At 44.2% G+C, this 23,169-nt stretch overlaps 1 protein-coding gene across 1 annotated transcript in view; it reads left to right on the forward strand.

Annotated features, from left to right (window-relative positions):
* Epb41l4b (erythrocyte membrane protein band 4.1 like 4B) overlaps positions 1-23,169 on the forward strand; it is a 168,510-nt gene that overhangs the window by 52,774 nt on the left and 92,567 nt on the right. Inside the window, exons 3-11 of the mRNA XM_008854640.3 lie at positions 10,539-10,581; positions 11,367-11,445; positions 13,468-13,512; positions 15,762-15,814; positions 20,681-20,801; positions 21,928-22,015; positions 22,173-22,261; positions 22,569-22,638; positions 22,731-22,900. Of these exons, the coding sequence (XP_008852862.1) occupies positions 10,575-10,581; positions 11,367-11,445; positions 13,468-13,512; positions 15,762-15,814; positions 20,681-20,801; positions 21,928-22,015; positions 22,173-22,261; positions 22,569-22,638; positions 22,731-22,900 (722 nt within the window). The 5' untranslated portion in view covers positions 10,539-10,574. The remainder of the gene's footprint in view (positions 1-10,538; positions 10,582-11,366; positions 11,446-13,467; positions 13,513-15,761; positions 15,815-20,680; positions 20,802-21,927; positions 22,016-22,172; positions 22,262-22,568; positions 22,639-22,730; positions 22,901-23,169) is intronic.

Genomic DNA, 23,169 nt, shown 5'->3' on the forward strand with positions numbered 1-23,169 from the left:
AGTTTTCACCCAGGCAGCCTCAGGATTCACATTGCTGCCCCTCTCCATATTCCTGACACAGTTACCTTTCATTTAAGCTTCATTTCAGCAAACCTCACAGATTCCCTTTGGGTCCTATCATCATTCCCAGATCTCTAGTCCATGATAACTTCCCTCTGTTCCATCCTTCCGACCCCCTTGCCTTTGGCCTAGGGCTTTATGGTACCCTCTTTCTTATTCCCATCACCCAGCCTCTAGTTTCTCTTGCTTTCCTCCCTGCCCAGATGAGCCAGCCTTTGGTCCTCATTCAGCTTTTAGCTTTGCTTCCCCCATGACTGTTTTCTGGCCTCCTCTTGGCAACCAGGCCCATCTGTTTTTTCTGTGACTTCTCCCCAGCTGCCAAGCATTGCTGGAGTGAAGTGTGTGCCTGTGTCTTTTGTCTCCAGCAGAGATCACAGGTTCAGCCAATTCCAAGCCTCCTAACTATGCCTCAAGAGTGTGAGCTTCTGACTGATGCCTGGGTGCCCCTTGCTTCCCTTTCTGGTCTATACCATAGACCCCTAATCTAGCTACCGTGACATCTGTCCAGCTGCTTTCCTGCTGTGAAGACCAAAGACCTCTGCCTTAAACTCCTGTCTCGTTTGCCCGGCTATTCCAAGCTTCCCTTTCTCTCTGTCTACCCTTACTCCATCCTTGGAAAGAGGAGTCAGCCTGTTTCTGTGTCTTCTCTCAGCAACTGGACCAAAGTCCCTTGCCAGATACCTCCTGAGAGACACATTCAGAGCTCTCTGGCCATCCCAGCTACTGATGCTCTTGAGCCCTCTACTTCCCCTTAACTTTTCTCTATCTTGTCTTTTGTATATGGTGTTTTGCATGGGATTATTGATAGCCCAGACTCAAATCTGGGCCCTGTTCCTGGTTCTGAGCCATCTGGTAGCCTTTAAGTAGGCTACCTTTTCTCCTTGGCCTCAATTTCCTTATCTGTAAAGAGAAGTTTTGGATCCTGTATCTAAGAGCTCTTGGGCCTTATGGTCAGTGATTAGTCAGTCTGCAGCTGACCCAGGTGGCCTGCCCCACAGTCTCCTCTAGTTGAAAGAAGGAACTAGCCAGCATTTCTGCTTCTAGAGCCAAGGCCCTGCTGTCTTGCTGGCAGGTCTTCATCCCCAGGTGACCCCTCGGCAGCCATTTGGCTTCCTGGAAAGCCCTGGATGTGACTCTGTTACGAAAGACTTTGGGTGAAGCTCTGCTGACTTACTTGGCTGGCAGGCATTCCCTTCACTATGCGCTGTCACCGTACAGCAGGAGAGATGTTCACAGCAGGACCCAGGTGTCCTGCCCAGGCCAGACATGTGCAGGTGTCTAGGCTCAGCAGGTCCTGAAGACTCTCCAGCATCGTGCTCTAAAGATGCGAGGGGCTTTTCTTCCCTGTAGAACAGGTGCGGGATTTCCATCTTATTTTCTAGTCTGGGGTGCATGAGGTGTACAGCAATAGCAGCTGCCCCAGGCCCCTTCCTTTCATCCCCATCTTTGTTTTTTTCAGCTGGCACCATCATGGGCTGGTCCTGATGGTGCCTGCCTTCATCTGTGCTTTGCACGGGCTCTCTGTCCCCCCAGAACACCTTCTCACTCTGATCAAACTTCTGAATGTCCCTCCAGACCATCTCCACTTGTAGTTTGTGTCCTGAGCTCTCGAGGTGTTTTTTTCTCTGTGTAAACCTTGGAGCTTATTTGCCTTCCCTGGCAGTTTTATCACATTACCTCGGACTTTGTATTTGAATGTATAAACAAACAGAACTTTCTGACTAGATCCTAAGACTTAAGATTTCTCTTAACTTGGGGACATGGCATATATCCACAATGGTAGGAGAGGTATTGTTGTCTTTCCATATGGTGGAAAGCTTTTAGACCTCAGTGAGTCACTTAGTGAGCAGGCCAACTTGGATTCCCACTGAAGCTTTTCGATTTCAGGTATACGTTCTTGTCTAGTGCTCTGTGCTCTTGAGTCTCAGGATTCCTGTCTGTAAAGTGGGGGTAATTATATCTATTTTACAGGGAGAGGTGCTCAGGGAGTTAATGGAGGAAAAAAGGTTCTGCCATCTGGAGTATGGTTTTTTCTTGCAGTAACAAAATAGTCAAGACAGGTACTTTGTAAAGGAAAGAGATGCATTTAGCTTACAGTTTTAGAAGCTGAAAGTTGAATATTGGATGGCTGTATCTGGATGACTTGTGACAAAGGTAGAGAAACAGAAATGGAAGCGCTGTATACAGAAGGGTCCTATGTACTAGGTGGTTTTGCTATGTTTATAACTACCCAGAACTGATCCAGTTCCATGAGACAGATGCTGTGAAGGTGGAAAACCCTATAACTCAATTTCTTTCCAGTAGGCTCCACCTCTAAAGGTTTTACTATCTCAACGCCACAACGCCGGGGACCTAGCTTCTTGCACATGAGCCTTGGGGACAGACCATATCCAGACCCTGGCAATCTCCTCTCTCCAGCTGGGTAGGGTGAGGGGTAAACAAAACCATCAAGGTGAGCGCACTGTGAAGTTGTAGCTGGCTGGTGGCTGCAAGCCTGTGATGCCCGTGGGAGAAAGCCTAGCGAATTTAAACAGAGCCCCTTCAAGAGTCTGCTAAGGTGGCTGCTGGGTGTCACTGACTTTCACAGAGTCTGAGAAGTGAAGAGATATCATGGGAGGTATTTCCTAGAAGTGGATAGAAATCTGGAAAAGAATGATTTCATTGGCAAGAGCTTATTGCCCCATAATCAGGGGCCCCTTAAGCATTCACATCCCCACCCAGCCCTTGACAGCTTCCTAGGGCTGGTGGTAGCAGGACTTTTGGCATGGCTCTGTGTATACCCAGCTTATATCTCCAACTCCCTGAAAAGAGCCAAGCCTGGTTTCCATGGTGCCCTGCCCAGCCCTGAAGCAACTGTCAAAGCCTGTTGGCATCACCTATTTTTAGCAGTTGGAAGCTGGGACCTCCCGTTTCCCTTTTCTATGTCAAAGAGGAAGGCAGTCCAGGGACCCAGTCTGTAAATCTCACTTGTGATCAGCTCATCTAGGAGCAGGAGCAGAGGCTGCAAATATGACTTTACATATCGAGCTTTCTGCTGAGAGCCAGGCTCTGGTCTGTGCCTCCCAGCTCTCCTGCTGCCTGGTCATGGTAGCTGCTGTTTACTAAGTTCCTGCTCCGAGCCAGGCATTGAGCTAAAGGCTTTACATAATTTCTGCTCAACATTCACCAGTCATCAGCCATCTAGGAAGCAGGCTGCAAAGCAGACTCATTTTGCAGGTGAGCAATCTGAGGTTCAGAGAGATTAGAAACCATATAAGGGATAAAGTAAAGACAAAGCCAGGATCCAGACTTGTATCTAACTCTGAAGTCTCGCACTTTGCACCAGACTGTACAGGTAACTGTTCTACACATGGCATATACATACATGTACATACACACACAGAAGGAAAGAGAATATTAAGCAGCTTTGACCTAGAGCATACCAGTGCCAAGCTCTACGGTTGGACACATGAACTGGGCATTGTCCCTGCCTGGTGCACTCTGGTTGGGAAACAGGCAGTCCTGTGGAGTACAGTGTGATCAGTCCTCTAGCAGAGGGTGGCTGTGCTCACAGAGGAGTGAGTACAGAGTGTCATAGGTAAAACAGGAGAAAGAATGGGCACCGATGTGTCCCAGAGTAAGAAGAGATGCCTAAGAGAGGTGGGCAGAGATTTAGGGCAGGCATCATAACAACAGTTGTACCAGGAGAAACCTCCCTCCCATCCTAGGGGCAAGTGTTCTATAGGGTACATGTTAACTACTTTTAAGTGCCCTTCCAAACAGGAAGATGTATTAATGATAATATATCTTGTAGTAAGGAACCCAGGAAAGACGATTTTCGCCTTTGTCTCAAGACTGGTCATGTTTTCTTCTGGTCTTTGAAGCATGGAATCTGGCAGGTGAGAGCCAGGTCTGTGTGGTTGAGTCAACACGGAGGTGCAGTGGCTGCTGGAGGGACAGCAGCTTCCCTGGTTACTGATTGCTTGGAAGGCCATCGGAAACATCTGCACCTTTATCTGCGCTGATGAGCCTCCAGCCACTTTGGATGCGATTATAAGAGAGGGGAGCAGGGCTGGGGCTGTAACTCAGGGATAAAGAACTTAACTAGCACATGCAAGGCCCTTGGTTCCATTCCAAGCTCTGTCAAAAAAAGAAAGGAAAGAAGGAACGTGTATTGATGCCAGACATACGATATCTGTGTGAATGTTGAAGAAAATCAGACAAAACTTCTAGCCATTCAAGAATTCAGTATAGTTCCTATGGACACTGGCTGAATCCACAGACGTGTTTGAGGCCATCTCATGGTGAGAAAGATGTAGCTTAGGAGCAGGGGAGAGGCTTCCTTGTGGCCACATACCTGAGTGACAAAGCAATACTGGAATTCTGATCTCTCCTTCTGTGGTAGGGCAGAGAAGTATCCTGTGGGCTGAGAAAGTACCACAGGCTCCCAGCAGCCCATCTGAACGCTGGCAGTCGGGGGGTGGGTACAGGTGTGCAGAGATCAGTGCTTAATGGAATGCTGTTGGAGAAGGCTCTGTAATGGAATTACACAAATCCCCAAGGGAACCTCAAGTCACTGGGATGAGTTTTGTGGCCTTCCTTCTGGATGAGGAAGAGAGGAGAACCTTCCTGCAAGTGGAAAAGGTGCTTGGAGGCAGCTTGTGTTGTGCAGGCCTTAAGCAAGGGACTCTGACACCAGTGAGTTCGAATCCCACCACACCCTCTTTAGCCCCTCCATCCACTTTCTCTGAGGCCCGAGTCAGGTATGGGTAGGACACAGTGAATCCCGAGTGTTCCTTTTCCTTCTCTTCATTCTGTGGCTATGATTGCCTCTTCAGGTTCCTAATGGCTCTAATATTAAGGCAAACTAGATAATCTTTATAAGCCAAGGAAATCTGTAGGTACTAGAGACCCATTATGAGTCTACACTTAGACATCATGGGACTTGTAGACAGAGATTTTAGATCCTTTTTAACCTCCGAGCTTCTCTTGGGCTTTGTAGCTCCAGTGCTTCCATGAGGACTCTGGACCATTAAATTCTATGGTCTGCCTATGTGAGTCGTAATTCCAGAATTGATGCACTAGTAGAACAGATGAGCTCTGCCAGGATCATCTCACACATCTTGATTTATGGGAAGGACTTTGCCAGATGGACTTGGATGACGGATTCAGACCAGAAATCACCTTGCTAACACCCGCTAGAGTATTGAGTTAAATGTCTTGCCATTTGAACTCAGAAACACATCGTTCTGTCTGCAGTGACTGGTTTAATGGTCTGTGGAGGGGATGGAGGAGTGCTGCCTTGGCCTTCACTGATAGGCAGCCTGCTGTATTTAGCCAGGTGAACATCCCAGATAGGTCCAGCTGCTGCCGAATACAGCCCTCAAAGCTGCATGTGGGATACAATTTACTAAATGCCGCTTTAGGTTTTCATTGCCGTGATAATTCAAATCTGGGGCAAGGGGGTAGGGGTCTTGTGGCACGCAATATGTACAATCAGAACCTGCCAGGTCATTTGAGGCTGGTTGGATACAAGATAAGTTTTACCATCTCTGGTTTTAGGATTGTGACTAGGTTTCTTATCGTCTCTGATGGAGCCGCTAAACCCCCATGGATCAAGGAGCTTTCAGAATAATTAAGCCATTTCTGACTCCTTTCTCAGCTTTGCAAACCCCAGATATGTCATGGGGCTACATCTTGACAAGCCCTGCTTTAGGCAAGGAGAATGGAACCCAGCGTGGACGTAGAGGAGGGAGCTCCCTTAGCAGTGTGGCTCCAGGGCAGAGCAGGCTGCTGCCCATTGGAGCATCTGGCCATGGTCTGCTCATGTTGTTAACCCCAGCTATGGACATTTGGCCATTTCACCTCTTGTACTGCTTCATAAACCCTAGAATTGCTTGAGATTTTATGGAACTCACATAGACCTGTGGACATTTTAAGATCCACAGGGCATCTTCTTGGGTAGAAAAGGATACAGAAGACTAAATACTAAATATTGAGTGGGCATTCTAGGAGCATGTTTGAAACTGATAGTCTGAAATGGGTCTTGGGTAAGTCCTGGGCATTAACTTCTTTAATTCAGTTCTTCAAGCATTATAATGCATACCTGGGGTTGAAAACCTAGGCCAAGGAAACTACATAAGTTGGGCTTGGGCGGAGATGGGAGTTTGGCAGTTGAGGGAGAAGAAAGGAGGGCTTAACTTCAGTCTACTCAAAAAAAAAAAAAAGGTAAGGAGACTTGAGAAAGGAAAGAAAGGGGAAGCGGGCTCCTTTAACCTGTGTCTGGAGCTGCTTAGACTTGAAGGCTGGCTGCAGGGAGAACTTTCTGTTCAAGAATGGTAAATTCATTTAAGAATAGGTTTAGTCAACAGCCATTAGCATGGTACTTGGCAAGAATATAAATATGCTTCTATCCACTGTGTGTCTGTCCTTCCAGGGATAAGATTGGGAGTTTTCAGCATGGTAAGAGCAATGGTGACATCTAATTCATGTTCAAACTCATAATCAAAACTGCTTAGTAATGGGCTGAGGATGTAGCTCAGTTGATGGAATGTTTACCTGCCATGCACAAAGCTCTGGGTTGGATCCCCAGTACTCATAGCCCTGGTATGGCAGTGCACACCAGTAATCCCAGCACTCAGTAGGAAAGCAAGAGGATCTAAAGTTCAGGGTCATCCTCAGCTACATAGGGTGTTAGAGGCCCAGCCTCTCCACAAATAATTTCACTTAAAAAAACTTAGAAAGTAAAAAGAAATGACATTCGCAGTTCTACTGTCCTAAAAATAACTTCTACAAATCTTTCTGGACATATGTTGATAGAAAATAATAATTTTATATAAATGAGATCTTACCTGATTTTTTTTCTGTCTTAACACTGTACTGTGGATCTCTTGCTACATCAATAACTATCACCCTACATCCTTTTTAAATAGGATTTCATTATACAGATGAGCCATATTTGAATCTGTCTTTGTTGATGGACATTTAGGTCATTTCCAATTCAAAGCTATTAACAATGAGACTCCGAATCCTGTCCAGGCCTTTGAGATAGGCATCCTGCTGTGGTGAGCTGCTGCTTTTATTACCTAGCCTCTCTGCTGCTCTAGTGCTTATTGTATTCTAATTCATGTTATGTGCTTTTTGTGTTTCCTCATCCCCCTTCTCCCACTCAATCCTCCTGGGCTTTGTGGTTAGGTATGGAGTACACTGTACTCATTCAACCCCACCCTTTCTCATTATTAGCATGCATACAGGGTAGATTGCTTCTGAAAGTCCCTAGCAGTCAGCAGAATTGGCCTATGGTTCAGAATAGCTGGAGAGAATTTGCCTGTGTCATTCCAACTCGTTTTCTGGCAGTTAAGTTCCAGTGTACGTCAGATTTACTTAAGAGTTGGTGAATGTGCCCAATGACTCTTTTTCTTAAAAAAAAAAAATTGCTGGGTGTGGTGGCACACGCCTTTAATCCCAGCACTCTGGAGGCAGACACAGGCCAATCTCTACAAGTTCCAGGCCAGCTGGGGCTACTAGGAGACCCTGCCTCAAAAAGACCCCCCCCACAAAAAAAGAAAGAAAAAAATCATAATATTTCTCAATCTAAAAAGGGCTTGCTGAGTATCAGCACACCTTTTGCCTGTTACAGGAAGCATAAAAATGATTAAGTACTTGGTTCCTGGCCACCAGAAGTTTAAGAACTTTAAGGTACAGATAACGCCTAACTTAGATGATTCAACTTTGTGATGTTGCTAAAGTGAAACTCGTTCAGTAGAAACCAAACTTCAGATTTTGAGATTTGACTTTTTCTGGGCTGGTGATACTTGGTACAGTTCTTGCTTGAGATTTCAGGTGCAACCTCACGAGATCACAGAGTAGATAACTTAGGTTCCATGGTGTCCCGTGTAGCAAAGCCAGGATAGGCAGGTGTTTTCAGTTGGAGACATTTTCAGTTTACAGTTGTTTTATCTGGATGCTCCTAAGTGTAGCTTTCCATAGAGGTTAGGCTGCTAAGCATCCTTAGGACTGTGTTGGCAACAACTTTGACATAAATGTTTATATGAGGGAAATGGTTTTGTAATCTCCTTAGACAGATAAGGCTGAAGTAGCTCTTCTAGTAAACAGGAGAAACAGTTGAAATGTTCTCTTACTGTCTACAGCTGAACCATCTGCCTGTCTATCCTTCCTTGTGTGTGGTTGGAGAGGGTCCTTTTCTTGGCAAAAGAATGAAGGGGTACGGCCCGGGAATTTTAGTTTTACGATTCCAAAGTTTAGAGTGTCAGAACCACAAGATGAGATTCATGGTGAGAGATCATCAGCGTAGGGGCTTGTGCTTTTTGCTGGGCTAGTGGAGACCTGGAGTTACTGGGCAAGATCAATTGTAACGTGACTAACTTAGAAGTTTAAAAGGAATTTTACAGATCAATAATCTAAGAGTTTATTTTATTTTATTTTATTTTTTTATTTTATGTGTATGCATGTATTGCCTGCATGTAGGTAAGTGCACCCGTGTTGTACAATTCCTGTAGAGGTCAGAAAGGCTGTTGGATCCCCTGGGACTGCAGTTATGGACAGTTGTTAGCTGACATGTGGGTGCTGGGATTCAAAACCCGGGTCTTCTGCAGGAACAACCAGTGTTCTTAACTGCTGAACCATCTTTCCAGCACCAATTATCTAGGAGTTTTAAGCTTTTACGGACACTTCTTTAAAAAGCTTAGGGAAATCGTAGCCCTAACAAAAATGTACTTACATGCATAACCAAGAAAAACACATTTATTGGCTGGGTGTGGTGGTATGCACCTTTAATCCCAGCACTTAGGAGGCAGAGGCAGGCAGAGACAGGCAGATCTCCGAGTTTGAGGCCAGCCTGGTCATCATAGCAGTTGGGACCAGCCAGGGCTACATTGTGAGAACCTGTCTTTAAAAAACCAAGAAACAACAAAAATAAAAAACAAAACAAAGATTTATTTTAAGCTTTCCATTTGTATGTGTGGTACATATGTGTGTATGAATGTTTACGTGTGTTTGGGTGTGCATATACATATGGAGGCCTTAGGTTGAGGTTGGGAATCTTCCTCTATTATTTTCCCACCTATTCATTGAGGCAGGGTTTCTCAGTCAAGCCTAAAGCTCACTGATAAGGTCTCGCCAGGCATCTTGCTTTGGGGATCCCATTTCTTCCACCTGAGGCTAGAATTAGAGGCAGCTGCTGTACCCACCCAGCATTTAAGTGGGTTTGGGGATCTGAACTCTAGTACTGATGCTTATATGGCAGTGCACTTTAAAGACTGATGCCACGCCATCTCCAATGAAGCCCACGTGAGATCCTCGGTGGGTTGAGGCTGGAACTTCAAGGAAGGTTGCCTCTTGGAATTGGCTGTGCTAAAAAACATGCGGTGTACTTGGCATGCTTTTACTTGCTATTTTCTTTCTGTCACTGTATCTTGGGCTTTCTGGGGGCCCGGAAAGCACCTGGTGTCCTTGGCACCGCTATCACCGCCTTTATTGAAAATCCTTTAATCATCCTAGTCCAGATGCACCCACTATTAATAAAAGTTATTTTAGATGCAGCAAGAAGTAGTTAAATAGAATTAGTGGTGGAGAGTCTAGGGAATAACGGATTTCTAGAAGAGAGACATAGATAGAAGAAGGGTTTCTGGGTATTCATTACAACTTATGGATAAATTGGTAAGATCAAGACCACCTTGGTGTCTTTTGATAAACAATCAAAAGAGAGCATTAAAGGGCAAATATAGAAAGTATTTGAAAATTGGTAGGATAAGAGAGAAGGATGGTTTCATGGATCCCTAACATGGGATAGCCTTTTTGGGACCTATAGAGTTAAAAATAACTTAGAAGCCCTATGGCCCACTACAAATAAGCAAGGAATATTTTCAAACAATTAAAAAAGTAATATCAGGCACAGCTCGTGTTGAACATGCTTAATGGTTTAAGGTCATTCTGACTTGGGACTACAAAGCCGAGCAGAATCCTAAGTGTGTGAGAAAGGCTGGCAGTAAAAACCACAGTAAAGCAGGAATTTACTGTCTAGTACCAGGTTGATAAGATAGGGAAATGTGTTGGCAAAATTGTTTTACTTTCATCTCTGGAACTGTAAATCTTAGCATGGCTGTTCTGCGGTTTTTGTGATCTTTGCTGTATATATCTCAAACCTTGCAACTGCAAAAATTGCCCTCAGACTTTCACCAAGCTCATGTGTGTCTATTTGTCACTCGCCGACTCCTTGTCCACCCTCTCGACGACCCTGTTCCCGTCGGACTGAACTGCCCCGGTCTGGGCTGGTCCGTCGCAGACTGAGCCATCTTCCTAGCCCAAGCCAAGGAATTTTAATACCATACCTAGCAATTTCCTGGTCTCTGGTGAGAACTCAATCTGACCCAGCCTCTGGTTCGTATACAGAATTATCAAGGTTTGTAGATGAGGGGAACTCCAAGAGCATGCAATCTCACTGACACACTACTCCTAAAGAAACATTTTCTTTCTTTCAGCACTGGCTGGATCATTCCAAACCCATAAAAAAACAGATGAAAGGTAAGTCAACAGAATTCAACCTGCTCCTGTGTTGTTTTAAACCCCTTTGTCAAGATTTTTGAGCTCTTCTTATTTGTAAATAGATCTAATTTTAAGAAGATGATTTTTTACTTTCTTAAAGCTGGCCAAAGAGTAAAGCTTAAAAGTTGAATGAGAGTTTTGGGGAGGATAAGAAAAGCCCACCTGTGCTCTCATTTGAAATCAGACATGTCTGCCAGTGAGAGCTGACTAATGTTCTGTTCAGAAACCTGACACCCACTCCACTCCCAAATCCGTTTCTAAGTGGATTCAGGATGGAGAGTGGGACGCAGCAAGGCCCCAGCCCTTTACAGCTGTACTGACTATATTTCTCTAATATTGTTTATGCTTAGGTCATTTGAATATTAGAGTCTCTTAAAAATACTTCAAGACATTTTGACTGTGTTTTCAGATGGCAGAACACTGCTATTTATGCATTTCTTGCCTTCTGCCCACTTTGTAAAGCATAGGTTTCAGTTTGGAATAATCTCAGCATCACAGATAAAAGTCAGCTATCAGCTCTCAGTAATCTACTTAGATCCTTAAGATTTTCCAAAATGAAGTTCTCAGTGAAACCATCTCAGTCAGCCTAAAATTTCATTCCAGTTTTCAAACAAGACTCAAATAGAATGTCCTAGCTTGGCAGGTTGGCCCCTCCAGATAGAGCAGATAATCCTGCCATGGTTGTCATGTGGTTCCTTTTGTCCTCTTTGTGATCTTCAAACTTGGGGGGAAACATCTTCATTCTTCTGTCTCCAAATGTTTAGTTGGACCTGCCTATGTATTGCACTTTCGCGTTAAATACTATTCTTCAGAACCGAACAACCTTCGAGAGGAATTTACAAGGTAAGACATAATACAGAAAATTCTGCCAGTAGCCCGTGCCTCACCTGGAACCTAGGCTCTCTCGGTCATGGGTTCGCTTCTTTTCTGTCCTCTGTCTCTCTAAGCATGAATTATTACCACTTCTGGGATTCTCTATTGGGCTGAAGTCTACAAGTTTGCTTTCTTTGATGTTTTTCTCAGGAAACAGAAATTGGATGTATTTTCTTATCCTGTTACTATTTTTTTTTCTTTGAACATTGGGAGAAATGATGGGTTCATCTATGGCATTTTATATCTGTCTCCACTATAAAAAAATGAAAGCAGATATTGGACGGTTTATTAGTCTGGAATTGCCTTTTTTTTTTTAAAGGTATTGTAAAACATTCTCTTAGCTGTTCCAGTAGGAGGAACCCCCACTTTAAACAAACTGTGCCAGTTACCACAAGTTTTGTTAAGATCTTTTTATGTCACCTCTCAGCCCCTCTGGATATTTTTATGTTGTGAGTGCCCGTGTTTGTATATATCTTGGATTTCACAAACAGTCTAGATAAAAAGGAATTTAAATGGCATTTGAAATGGGGAGTTTCACTTCAAGTCCCTTTCCATCAACAACATGCTTTTTCCTGTTCCTGAGTTCCCTAGTCTACTTTTTCACTGTGTCTGTGTCTATATGTGTCTGCAATGGATTGTACATAAACACAGATGGGTGGTCCACATTGGTGGCCAGTAGATTGGAGATGACCACCTAAGTGACAGTTGAAAGATTCACCAGTTATCACCAGTGCTCCAGAACAAGGACCTCTGGGCTTCTACTGTTGGGTTTTCCTACAGGAATCAACCTGTGGCCATATGGGCAGGGCATTCCAATTAATCAGAGTATACAAGTCAACATCCTATATTTCAGAAGTGTAAGTTTAGTTATGGTTAAGGATCTGTTAGGAAACAGGAACATTCTGGAATGAGGTAGAATCTTTAGCCTCCACACCCCTTTGATTTCTGTGTCACCCACTGTCTTATACAGCCATTCCACAGAAAGCAACTGCCCATATTGTTTCCAAAGTTCAAACAATTAAATGGCTTCAGTGTCCTCTTTGGAGGTCCTTATGAAATGCGCTGCTCTGAGCTGTCACCAAAGCTCATCATTTTAAAGCCAAGTTCTGTGAATCAGAAACACTTGGAAAGCTTTTGAACAAATCAGATTCCTGAGGACCACTCTTGCGTGTAGGATTCTGACTCTGTAGGCCTAGAGTAGAGTGTGGGCAGCTTTGATTGGTACAGAGCACTACAAGTGGTCCTGGTGCCCACATCTTTCTTCTTTCTGGTAAAAATAAAACAAACAAAACCAACTTTACATAGGCCCCAAGACAATTTTTTTTTTTTTTTTTTGCCCAAGTAAGGCTTGCTAGCATTAGTACTTTCCTCCTTTGTTGAAAAAATTATCCCTTTCATTGGTTACAGTCTAATTCTAGGATGTGTGTGTGTGTGTGTGTGTGTGTGTGTGTGTGTGTGTGTTGTGTGTGTGTGTGTGTGTGTGTTGCATGGTTTGCATGTCTGTTTTGTTTTTTAAAGACAGTTTGCTCCAGGAAGAAAAGCCTCAAGCAGTTGCTAGTGATCTCTCTAGACAGCTGCAAACTTTGTGAAAAGATTCTGGAATCTGCTTGATGGGCATCAAATCCGATGGACCCATCATGCCCATTTCTTGGTTATGTTGCATGCCTGTGTGTTGAGTTGTGTGTGCCTGTTGGGCTAGCTTTTTCCACACTAAAGCCTTATCAGACTGCTTGGTGTTCCATTAGTGCTCCATCCTACCAGTGTCTTGCAAACTCCTGACGTCATTCACCACCTGGGTGATGACGCTCCGGGATACCTTCCTGCAGGCTTAGGGAGAGATGCTTTCTCCCTCCCTCCCTCATTTACTTTGGATTCTCTTTTGACAGTGCAGAATGCCAGGGCACGTGCAGGGAGATTTGTCATGGGAGGGTTGGGCACTGGAGGCGGCTGGGACAGAGTTACCCTCTGTTGACTTTTGTATATGTTTATCAGGTACCTGTTTGTTTTACAACTCAGGCATGACATTCTTTCTGGAAAGTAAGTATATTTTTGTTCTAACTCTTGACCCAGAATAGAGCATAGTAACACCTGAAAATAATTCACCATTTTAACTCTTTTACCCTTGTTCCCTTTTCCAAATTAAAAAAAAAAAGTGCAACAGGTATTGTAAAGTGAGTCTCATATTTATGGCTGTTATGATCATTATCACTATTTTTAAATGACTTCTATATGACTTTCAGCATTCCTGAGAGCATTCAATGCATTAAGTGATGTGTATTTGGGAATCATTTTCTCCCTGGTCACATCACTTCCCCATTCATACTGGCTTTTGTCATGTTTGCAAGCAAGACACGTTATTAGTATGTATACATGTACAAGTATTTGGACAGTCAAAAAGGTCTCATTCATTGACATCTACATTGAAGTAATGTGACAAGTTCCTGTTCAGGTCCTATTAGAAAGAACTCTAGACTTCTCATTTCTCTTCCTTTCTTAAGCACGCTTTTGAAATGTTAGACTTCTAGTTTACGGTGATTATTGAGTACAAGAAACAGTATCACTGGAGGGGTTGGGTTTTGTTTTTTGTGGGGGGTTTTGTTGTTGTTTTTGTTGTTCATTGTTTTTTTTTTTTTTGGTTTTTTTTTTTGGTTTTTTTTTTATAGGGTCTCCCTAGTCACACAGCTCTCCCGGAAGTCGTGATGTGAACCAGGGTGGCCTTGATCTCACAGAGATCCACCTACCTCTGCCTCCAGAGGGCTGGGATTAAGGTGCACACTATCACGCCTGGCATGAGAGTTTAGTTTTGAAGGCAGCATTAATTTATTTTAAAAATGAGAGGGCCAGCAAGATGGCTCAGTGCATAAAGATGCTTGCCACTGAGCCTGATGACCCATGTTTGATCCCCAGGACCCATATGGTAGAAGGAAATAACCAATTCCCACAAGGCATCCTTTGACCTTCATGTGTGCCTGAACATGCACATACCCACACATATATATAATAAATACATGTAAAAATCCCGAGATTTCAGTTTTTATATTCGTATCATTGTTCAGTAAGAGGTATTGAATATTTTCTGTTACTAAGGCTAGACTGAATCTAAGAAGTAATAACCAATGTTACCAACAAGAATACATTCTGATTTTGAATGCAAGCTGAAGGCAATTTAAAATGCTATTTCTGAATTTGCAAACTCATAATAGGATATGTGCTCTAAAAACTTCAGTGGCAGATAGGCAACAGAAGCCGCAGATTGTACAGTGTATACATTGGCCTTACTCAGCCGTGCAACACAGATTTTTGGTTGGTGTGTGTACTGAGTGTGTGCTGAGTCTACTGAGTGTGTTCTGTTTCTCTCCATACTGTGCTCCTCATACTAAAAGGTCTCGTAACTGTAGAAATTGTCTTCAGTTTGGAAAAATATCAATACAGCACTTCATGTGTGTATAGTACTTTGCAGTTCAGGTCCAATTCCAGCGAACTTGCTTTCTTTAAACGGAAACTGTATTCTAGACACAGCACTGCCTTGTATTAGCTGGATGCCTTTGAGCAAAATGCTTGAAGGCTCACTTTCTCATCTGTAAAATGAGAAGTGGAGGGCAGGGAGGACATTGGCCGCACCCATTCTAAGAGTTTACAGATTCATTTGGTCTGTGCAATGACCAAATGGGATATTATATGTGAAAAAATGAAAAGACTTTGAGAACTGGAAAGTGCTATGCTAATGTGCACTGTTGCTCTTTTTCGAACGAACTTTGAGGTTTGACATTTATGAATGAGATCACTGAATTTGTAGTAATGTTCTTCCAGTGCTGTGCCTCAGTTAGACCCATTAGAATGCTGAGTGCACTAACTGTCCTGGCAATAGTAGATATGGTAGGTGTCTTTATTTTTAATCTTGTTTCAAGAAAGATTTAAGGCAGCTTGAAAAAGAAACATGGACTGTAATCAAATGCAAATACATTTAAACACTAAGTCAAAAAGAAGGCTTCTCATTCTGTTTTCTCAATTTCCCCATTCTTTCAAAATTCACTGAAATTATCTGCAGGGTCATGAAAGTATATTTGAATAATTTTGTCGTATGGTGAGAACTGACCCTGGGAACTTTGTAGTGTATGTTAATTTGTGTTCTTTAATATAGACATAAAAAATATACACTATTAGCATCAGAGTCCTTGTGTAGCCATCGCTGCCTTTGAAAACGTGGTTTTGCTGACACTTTGCTGGCTCTGGGCATAGTGCTTCCTATTTAGAGTTAATTTCCTTTCTTTTTCTTTTTCTCCAAGACTGAAGTGCCCCTATGAAACAGCCGTGGAACTAGCTGCTCTCTGTCTACAAGGTACATTCATTTTTAGCAGTAATTAGCATTTTAAAGTTATTGCTTTCATTTCAATAAATGAGTATCTACTGTGTGCCAGGCCCAGTGCCCTACTTTCTCCCAGGATGTAAATGAATATGACATGATCTCTATCTGCAGGAACTTGCAGTCCACTGGGGAAAGCAGACTCAGAGAATAGGGCAGTTTTTTAGCAACAGAGACACACAGGAGCATGGAAGAAGGAAGGAGGGCGGCGGCCATGTGGGGATGTGGGGAGGAAGATGAGTCAAGGAATGAAGGCACAGAAGTACCGGGTGGCTGAGGTGCAGCTCAGTGCTGTAGTGTTTGCCTGGTTCCATTCTTAATTCCTAATACTGCAAGTGTATGTGTGTGTGTGTGTCTGTGTGTGTGTACTAAAATAAGAGGCTGATAATAGATATAGCTCAGTTGGTTGAGTTTGATTCCCCAGAGCTGCATAAAACCTTATGTGGTAGTACACACCAATTATCCTAGCACTCAGGAGGGCCAGAAGTTCAAGGTCATTCTTTACTATATAGCAAGTTCAAGGCCAGCCTGTTCTGCATGAGATCCTGTCTTAAAAATCCACCAATAAAATCACAGAGACGGTAGCTGAATGGTCACACTGTAAAGTTCAAGAAGCTGGCTTGGTGGGTGGACTCAGGCTCCATTTGAAGAATGAGTATGAACTTCATGGGGTCAGCAGTAATCCTTAAGGAGGCAGGCCTCAGTTGTGTACATTTTGGAAAGGCCACACTGCCTGTGTGAGAAGAAGAGACTGGAGTGGGACCAATACTGAGGCTGGGCTGGGGTAGAGTTGTTGCTATAATAAGAGATCATAGGAAACAGAGCAGGACAGGTGGGTATGCACATGTCAAATGTATCTGTGGCAGTGCACATAGTGGGACTTTGGGATGAACCTTGGTGTGAGGGAGGAGCTAGAGATGACTCAGGCTGCTGCTGTGGATAGGTGATCAGAGGGAAACAGGCTCCTGGGGAATGGATGGCCTGAAGTCATCAGCGCGCAGGCAGGAACTGGATGGCAGGAGGTCTGCCTGCAGGATCATCCACATTGACTGTTGTTCATCTGTGGGAAGTACTGGTGGATCTAGTTTAAAATACATAAAAAGTATTTGCCAAAGTCTCCAGCACTAATTAAGAGAACAATAATGTGGAACTATGCATACAGGATTTCATTAGACGTCAGATCAACGTGCTGTAAACACGTTTTTATTGGATAATTAATTATATCTGTCTACTATTTCTGAATACCATAAGATTTGGCTTCCACTATTGTATTTTACGAATTTTAAAAATTTCACATTTGTTTATTGTTCCCTGTGTGTAAGAGACATGGAGAAAGGGTGGTGGTCAGAGGACAACTTTAGGGAGATGATTCTCTCCTTCTACCATGTAGGTCTTGGGGCTCAAACTCAGGCCATCAGGCTTGGTAGCAAATGCTACCCACTGAGCCATCTCACCAGCCCTGCTTACTATTTTTAGCAAATGCATGTTGTCAAATTTATACTCATAAAAATGGTTTTTTAATGACTGACATATTCCCATTACTGAATACTTCTATTCCTCAGTCACCTCTGAGTCCTGTTATCTAATGGGGCTTGGCGTATAGCAGATGCTCAGTAAGCAGAGAAAGAATGGAAGGAATGCATTTAGAGACCCTAAGGGTAGTTCAAAGGCACTGGTGACAATAATGTCATCTACAGCCATCTGTCTCAAATACAGAGCTACATGCTTCCTATCCCTATAGAGTCTGATGCGGCAAGTCTCATGATGAGTGCCATAGGGTGCCACAGGGCTGGGGACATGGCAGCGGCACCTTGTATTGACCAGTTGCAGATTTCCCCAGCACAGACAGTGGCCTTCATCTGTACTGGAGTTCCTGAGCTGCAGAGGCCTCCCATCAGGCTTGGCAGTCCCACAGGATCTGTCAGGGTAGTGTTAATGAAAGGAAAGCACCCATGTCAAGCCTGGGGCCATTAATCACTGCAGAGGTTTCCTCCTGAGGCGTTGGCATAGTGGTTGCAAGCTTGTTCTGTTATCTTGAATGATTAGAAGAGGAGGCACACCTCTACCCCCAAGATGATGGAGACCATAGGACAGCTCTAATGGCTGTAAAAGCAGCATAGACAAGAATCAAACCAGCCATCTGTGAGCCTTTCTTGGAGCAAGTACTAATTTGAATTGGAGCCATATAATTAGTGCAATTTAAAGTGCAATTGTTATGTCAGGTACAGATGGGGTTTGGAAGACTGAAGGACATGCCTGGGGAAGCCTTGGTCTCACCTGCTGTCTTCAGCCCAGCCAGGCCCCTTACTCTGGGCTCCAGTCACTAGCTTGGATGTATGGATGTGAATGAAATGAAGGGCTGAGTACCTGCTTGAGTCTTGAAGGCATGTTATGTGGTTCTCCTTGAATCAGTAATGCCTCCTGTGTTGAAATACAGTGGTCCCCCACGGAAACTGTGTTCTTCAGGGAATAAATTGGTGGTTGATTTGAAAATTAGTTTAAGTAAAAGGGAAAAAGGAAAGCAGGGAGAATAAGAGTTGGATGTTGCATGTCTGTGGTCTCATTTCATCCATGTAACAATTCCCATCTCTCAAGTAGAGAGTAAATACCTAGAGTAGCTCAGTGATTTCCCCAAGCACATATATAAGTGACAGTGGATTTGGGATTCAATCTCTTACGTCTGAACATTTTGCACTGCCTTCCATGGCCTCCCTGGAGCTGGGGCCTGGCCTCAGAGGTAGGAAACTCTTGGAGTACCAAATTTTTTCAGCACGTTCGTGGAAGGCAGGATGGTGTCCCAGGCATCACTCAGGCCTGCTTTATTCAGTAAAGACAAGGAGAAGATCCTGTCCCCTTTCTTACCAGTGTCTGTGGCAACTTAATCCCGACTGTTCTGCTGCCTCATGTTAGACTGTGGATTTCACACAATCTCTTTCCAGACTGTACAAAGCTCAGGACTTTCCAGTATTTAGTCGCCCAATGACCTCTTGGACTGAAATTAATGGTGGTCTCTAGCCTGGGGGACCCAGGCCCACCACCTTTCTGGTTAGACAGTTTCGAGAACAGGGTTTCATGTGTTTACCTTTGTCCAGAGTAAAAAGCTGCTGCATGCCCTGACCCAGACCTCTCTGGGCCTTGGTATGAGGGTGGCATTCAATTGGGGAGACATTTGCTAGGTCTCTGTTCTGTGTCAGATGACTTATACAGGTGTAATCTCCTTGAGTTTGGTTTTATTGCTTCCTCTGCATGGACAGGGACTGTTTTATGTTTTGAGACTGGTTCTCACGTTGTTTCACACAGGCTGCTCTTGACCTTGAGATCCTCCTGCCATAGCCTACATCACTGATGGGTTTACATGCATGTGCCGCCACATGGACATATTGGCCACAAGGACATTTTATCCACTCTTCAAGCCATCATCCCTCTCCTGAAAGATGGGCTGTTTGCTTGGTATCCTTAGACGTTCCATGCTGGCCATGCATACATAGCCCAATGGGTTGATGAAAGGGAACACTGGGTACATAGTGAGCTGCTGCTGTCCCTGCAGGTTCTTAGGTACATGTGACTGAGTCTATGGTAGATTTGATGTCTGCAACATCAGGTTCCAGGTTTTCTAAGTGTTTCCCAGGCTCCCTATTCCAGTATCACATAAGAACTTGTCAGAAATGCAAATCCCATGGGCTGGGGATATAGGTCAGTTAGTAGAGTGCTTGCCCAGCATACACAAAGCCCTGGGTTCGATTCCCAGCACTGCATAAAACCAGATATGATGGTATATTCAGGAGTTAGAGGCAGGAGGATCAGAAGTTGAAGGTCATCCTTGGCTATATTCAAATTCTGGGCCTCAGTCCAGACAATGCTCAGAATGATCTGGTTGTGGGGCCCAGCAGTGTGTGTTTTGATGAGCCCACCAGGTGATTTCTTTTGTACTTCCAAGTTTTGAAAACCACTGTTGTGGATCAGTGCTTTTCCAAGGAAAGTGTGCACTAGTCCCTGGGCATCTTGTGAAAAGGCAGGTGCTACATGGGCTATTCCACGGTGAGCATGCAAGTCTCCGTGTTGACTAAGCTCCCAAGTGGCATCTATACTTGCTAGTCCAAGGACCACACTTAGTGAACAGCCAAGTTTTGGAGAAAACGGGAGGATTCCTTTTCATTCCGAGGTCTGCAGGGGTAGAGAGGGGAGTGGATTTTCTTATTCATTCTCCAGAGGAATAGGCCCACTGTGTCCCCAGACCCTCCATTCTGCAGCTTAGCAAGAGCAAAACCATGCAGCACACTTGGGGTGTTGTGCTGGTTGGCTTCCTGTTGCTATCCTTTCTCCGCACAGTGCTCTCCTTCTCTCCATCTCTGTTCTGCCCGACTTGCCGAAGTTGTTCTTGCATCCTGCTCACCTGCTTCCCTCCCTCCCTGCTCCTTTATCCCTCACTTGGATTCTGAATGTGCCAAATTCTTGATCCACCCTCCCCAGCACTAAAGTTAGCATACCTTGAAGTGCTGCTCTGACCTATGTTTAATGAGAGCCCTGTGCAGAAGATGCTCCTGGGCAGATACTCACTGCCTACAATTGCCTTTTATTACAAATTCCTACTTCCTGGGGAAATGTGAGCCAGGCCTCCCTAGGTGGGAGAAGCAGTCAGGAGAAAGACAGTAATAACTAAGATGATGGTGTGCTGCTCGATGGGGAGGGGTTAAAATGATTCCCAGGGCTTCTGGGCTCAGTCCTCCTGAAGGGAGAGCATTATATATCAGGGGCACCTGTGCCTTCTAATCATGCAGAATGCCTTTGGACTCAGTCACAGCAATAACCGAGAACGTTCCATTTCTCTTATGAACTGTACAGCGGAGCTGGGGGAGTGCGAGCTTCCGGAACACACACCAGAGCTTGTGTCTGAGTTTCGGTTCATCCCAAATCAGTCAGAAGCAATGGAATTCGATATCTTCCAGAGATGGAAAGAGTGCAGGTACCTCGATGCACCTTTCTCGGGTTCTGAGCTGCTCATTTATTTTGTTCTGTTTGTCAGACTCTTGTCCCCTGCAGAATTGCTCAGTTAATGACTAAAAGCCACAGTCACACCTGTCCCCTCCCTCCTGTGTTTCATATTTGTTTTCCAAAGGCGTTTTCATCATCTCTCTTCTGAGAAGTGTGCAGAGATCAAGCCGTGCTGTTTTCTGTCTCTGAAATACACCGCCTGTCTGATTACCTTGTTGTTTCCAGGGGTATCATGCTGTCCTGGTGACACCCCAGCTGTGGGTAATGAGAAGACACTGCCCTGACATGGTCCTATCTGCCTGGGTTTCTGGGGACTCTGATCCAAACCTTCTAGGGTAAACCTTTTAGAAAGACAGGTGGAACATCCCCAGACTCAAGACCCTGAATCTAAAATGTGAAATTTTTTGAACACCAACCTGGTGACACATTTGATTATTCCACTCCTGACTTCATGGGATAAGCTGAAGTCAAAACACAGGAGCAATAAAAATAGTGCTTGAAAATACCTTCACGTTCTATGTATCATGAATAAACATAAATGACCCTCATGTTCAGAGCTGGGTCTCACCCTCCAGAGTCTCATTGTCTTCGTTCAAGTGTTTAAAGTTCAGAAGAAATTGAACCACAGACACTGCTGATCTCAAGCATTCTTTGGCCTCTAACCCTGTGGTGGAAGAACACTCACCTTTGAGATCATGCGCTGTACAGTGTTGTTTCAGGAAGTGGGATCATCACAACAAAAGGCAGCCTGACTTTATGTCCTCCATGTTTCTCTGCAGGAATGATAAGGCAGCATGAATATGTTGCCATCACATAATAATGAAAAGATACAGAGGTGTGCAGATATAGTCACCCACCCCACTGCTCCCTCACACATAGCCTCTCTCCCAGAGGATAGCCACAAGGACAGCCTTTCCCTTTGCCTTAAACCATGGTCTTGTTTTCCATTATAATCTCTATTCTATGGTCTTCCTATTCAATTAGGAGGATGTTATTTCCTGTCCTTATAAGCTGGCGCCCCTCATTGCTGTAAATGCTGCATGACCTCTGTGGGTTTGCAAGCCCAGTTAACATGTGTCTCCATTGGTTTTTCAAAGGGGAAAGAGCCCTGCCCAGGCGGAACTCTCCTATCTGAATAAAGCGAAGTGGCTGGAAATGTATGGGGTAGACATGCACGTTGTCAGGGTAAGAACTGTGTGAGTTTCAGTCATTTTGTTTTGCTGTTTCTGAAAAAGATGTAGCGTGCCAACAAAGTAAATTTTGGTGAGGAAATTGTTTTTACATTCTGCTCTGTGACGCCCTGTTAGAACCCTCTACCGACTGTCACTTCGTTTGTTTGTAGGGAAGAGATGGCTGTGAATACTCTCTTGGACTGACCCCGACAGGCATATTAATCTTTGAAGGAGCTAACAAAATAGGCTTATTCTTTTGGTAATTTAGTTTTGTCTAATATTAAAAATGTTTTCCTATTTTGTGGTGGAAGTCTATGTGATGGATGGATTTTGAGGGGTATTTGCGACACCCAGATTTGCTTTAAAACAAATCACACCACCCTATTGTCATTGTGGGTGCGTGGCAATTGCACTGAACTTCTGGATAATCCTATTTAAATGAATGAATGATGATTTTTTTTTTCTTAGCCAATCTAAGCTTTAAAAAGTAGAACGGAAACTGCTGTTTAATGTATAGACAGTTTTGCTGTAGACTGCGCATTTTAAAATGCTTTCTCTCTAACCAGGCCTAAGATTACCAAAATGGACTTTAAAAAGAGCAAACTGACCCTCGTGGTAGTGGAGGATGATGACCAGGTAGGTCTTGCTCCCTTGTCCCTTTCTTGCTGCTAATCACCCTGCATCCCCGAGGCATGGTGCCTCCATGAGGACCTCACTTCCTCCTTTAGGGACGTGAGCAGGAACACACCTTTGTGTTCCGGCTGGACAGCGCACGCACCTGCAAACACCTATGGAAGTGTGCCGTGGAGCACCATGCCTTCTTCCGACTGCGCACACCCAGCAACAGCAAGTCTAACAGATCCGACTTCATCCGGCTGGGCTCCCGCTTCCGGTTCAGGTGAGCAGCTACTTTACGTATGATGTTGGCCACGTGTTTCAGAGAAAGCTGCTTTTTGTATGTAATTGGCATAGTGGGTCTGAGTCCAACAATTTGGGGTGTACGCCCCACCCCCACTTCTTTGTTAAGGTCTGATCTTTGTAGGCCAGTCACGTAGTTTTTTTCTGGCTTTTATCACCTCACTGATAAAATGGAACTAAATTGGGTTGAGGATCACATATCTGAAGTGCTCGTTACCAAAAGTGTTAGAGATTTTGAAGCTTTTTTGT

The sequence above is a fragment of the Nannospalax galili genome, unplaced genomic scaffold (assembly GCF_000622305.1).
Source record: "Nannospalax galili isolate Female #2095 unplaced genomic scaffold, S.galili_v1.0 scaffold666, whole genome shotgun sequence".
In the NCBI taxonomy this organism is placed as follows: domain Eukaryota; kingdom Metazoa; phylum Chordata; class Mammalia; order Rodentia; family Spalacidae; genus Nannospalax; species Nannospalax galili.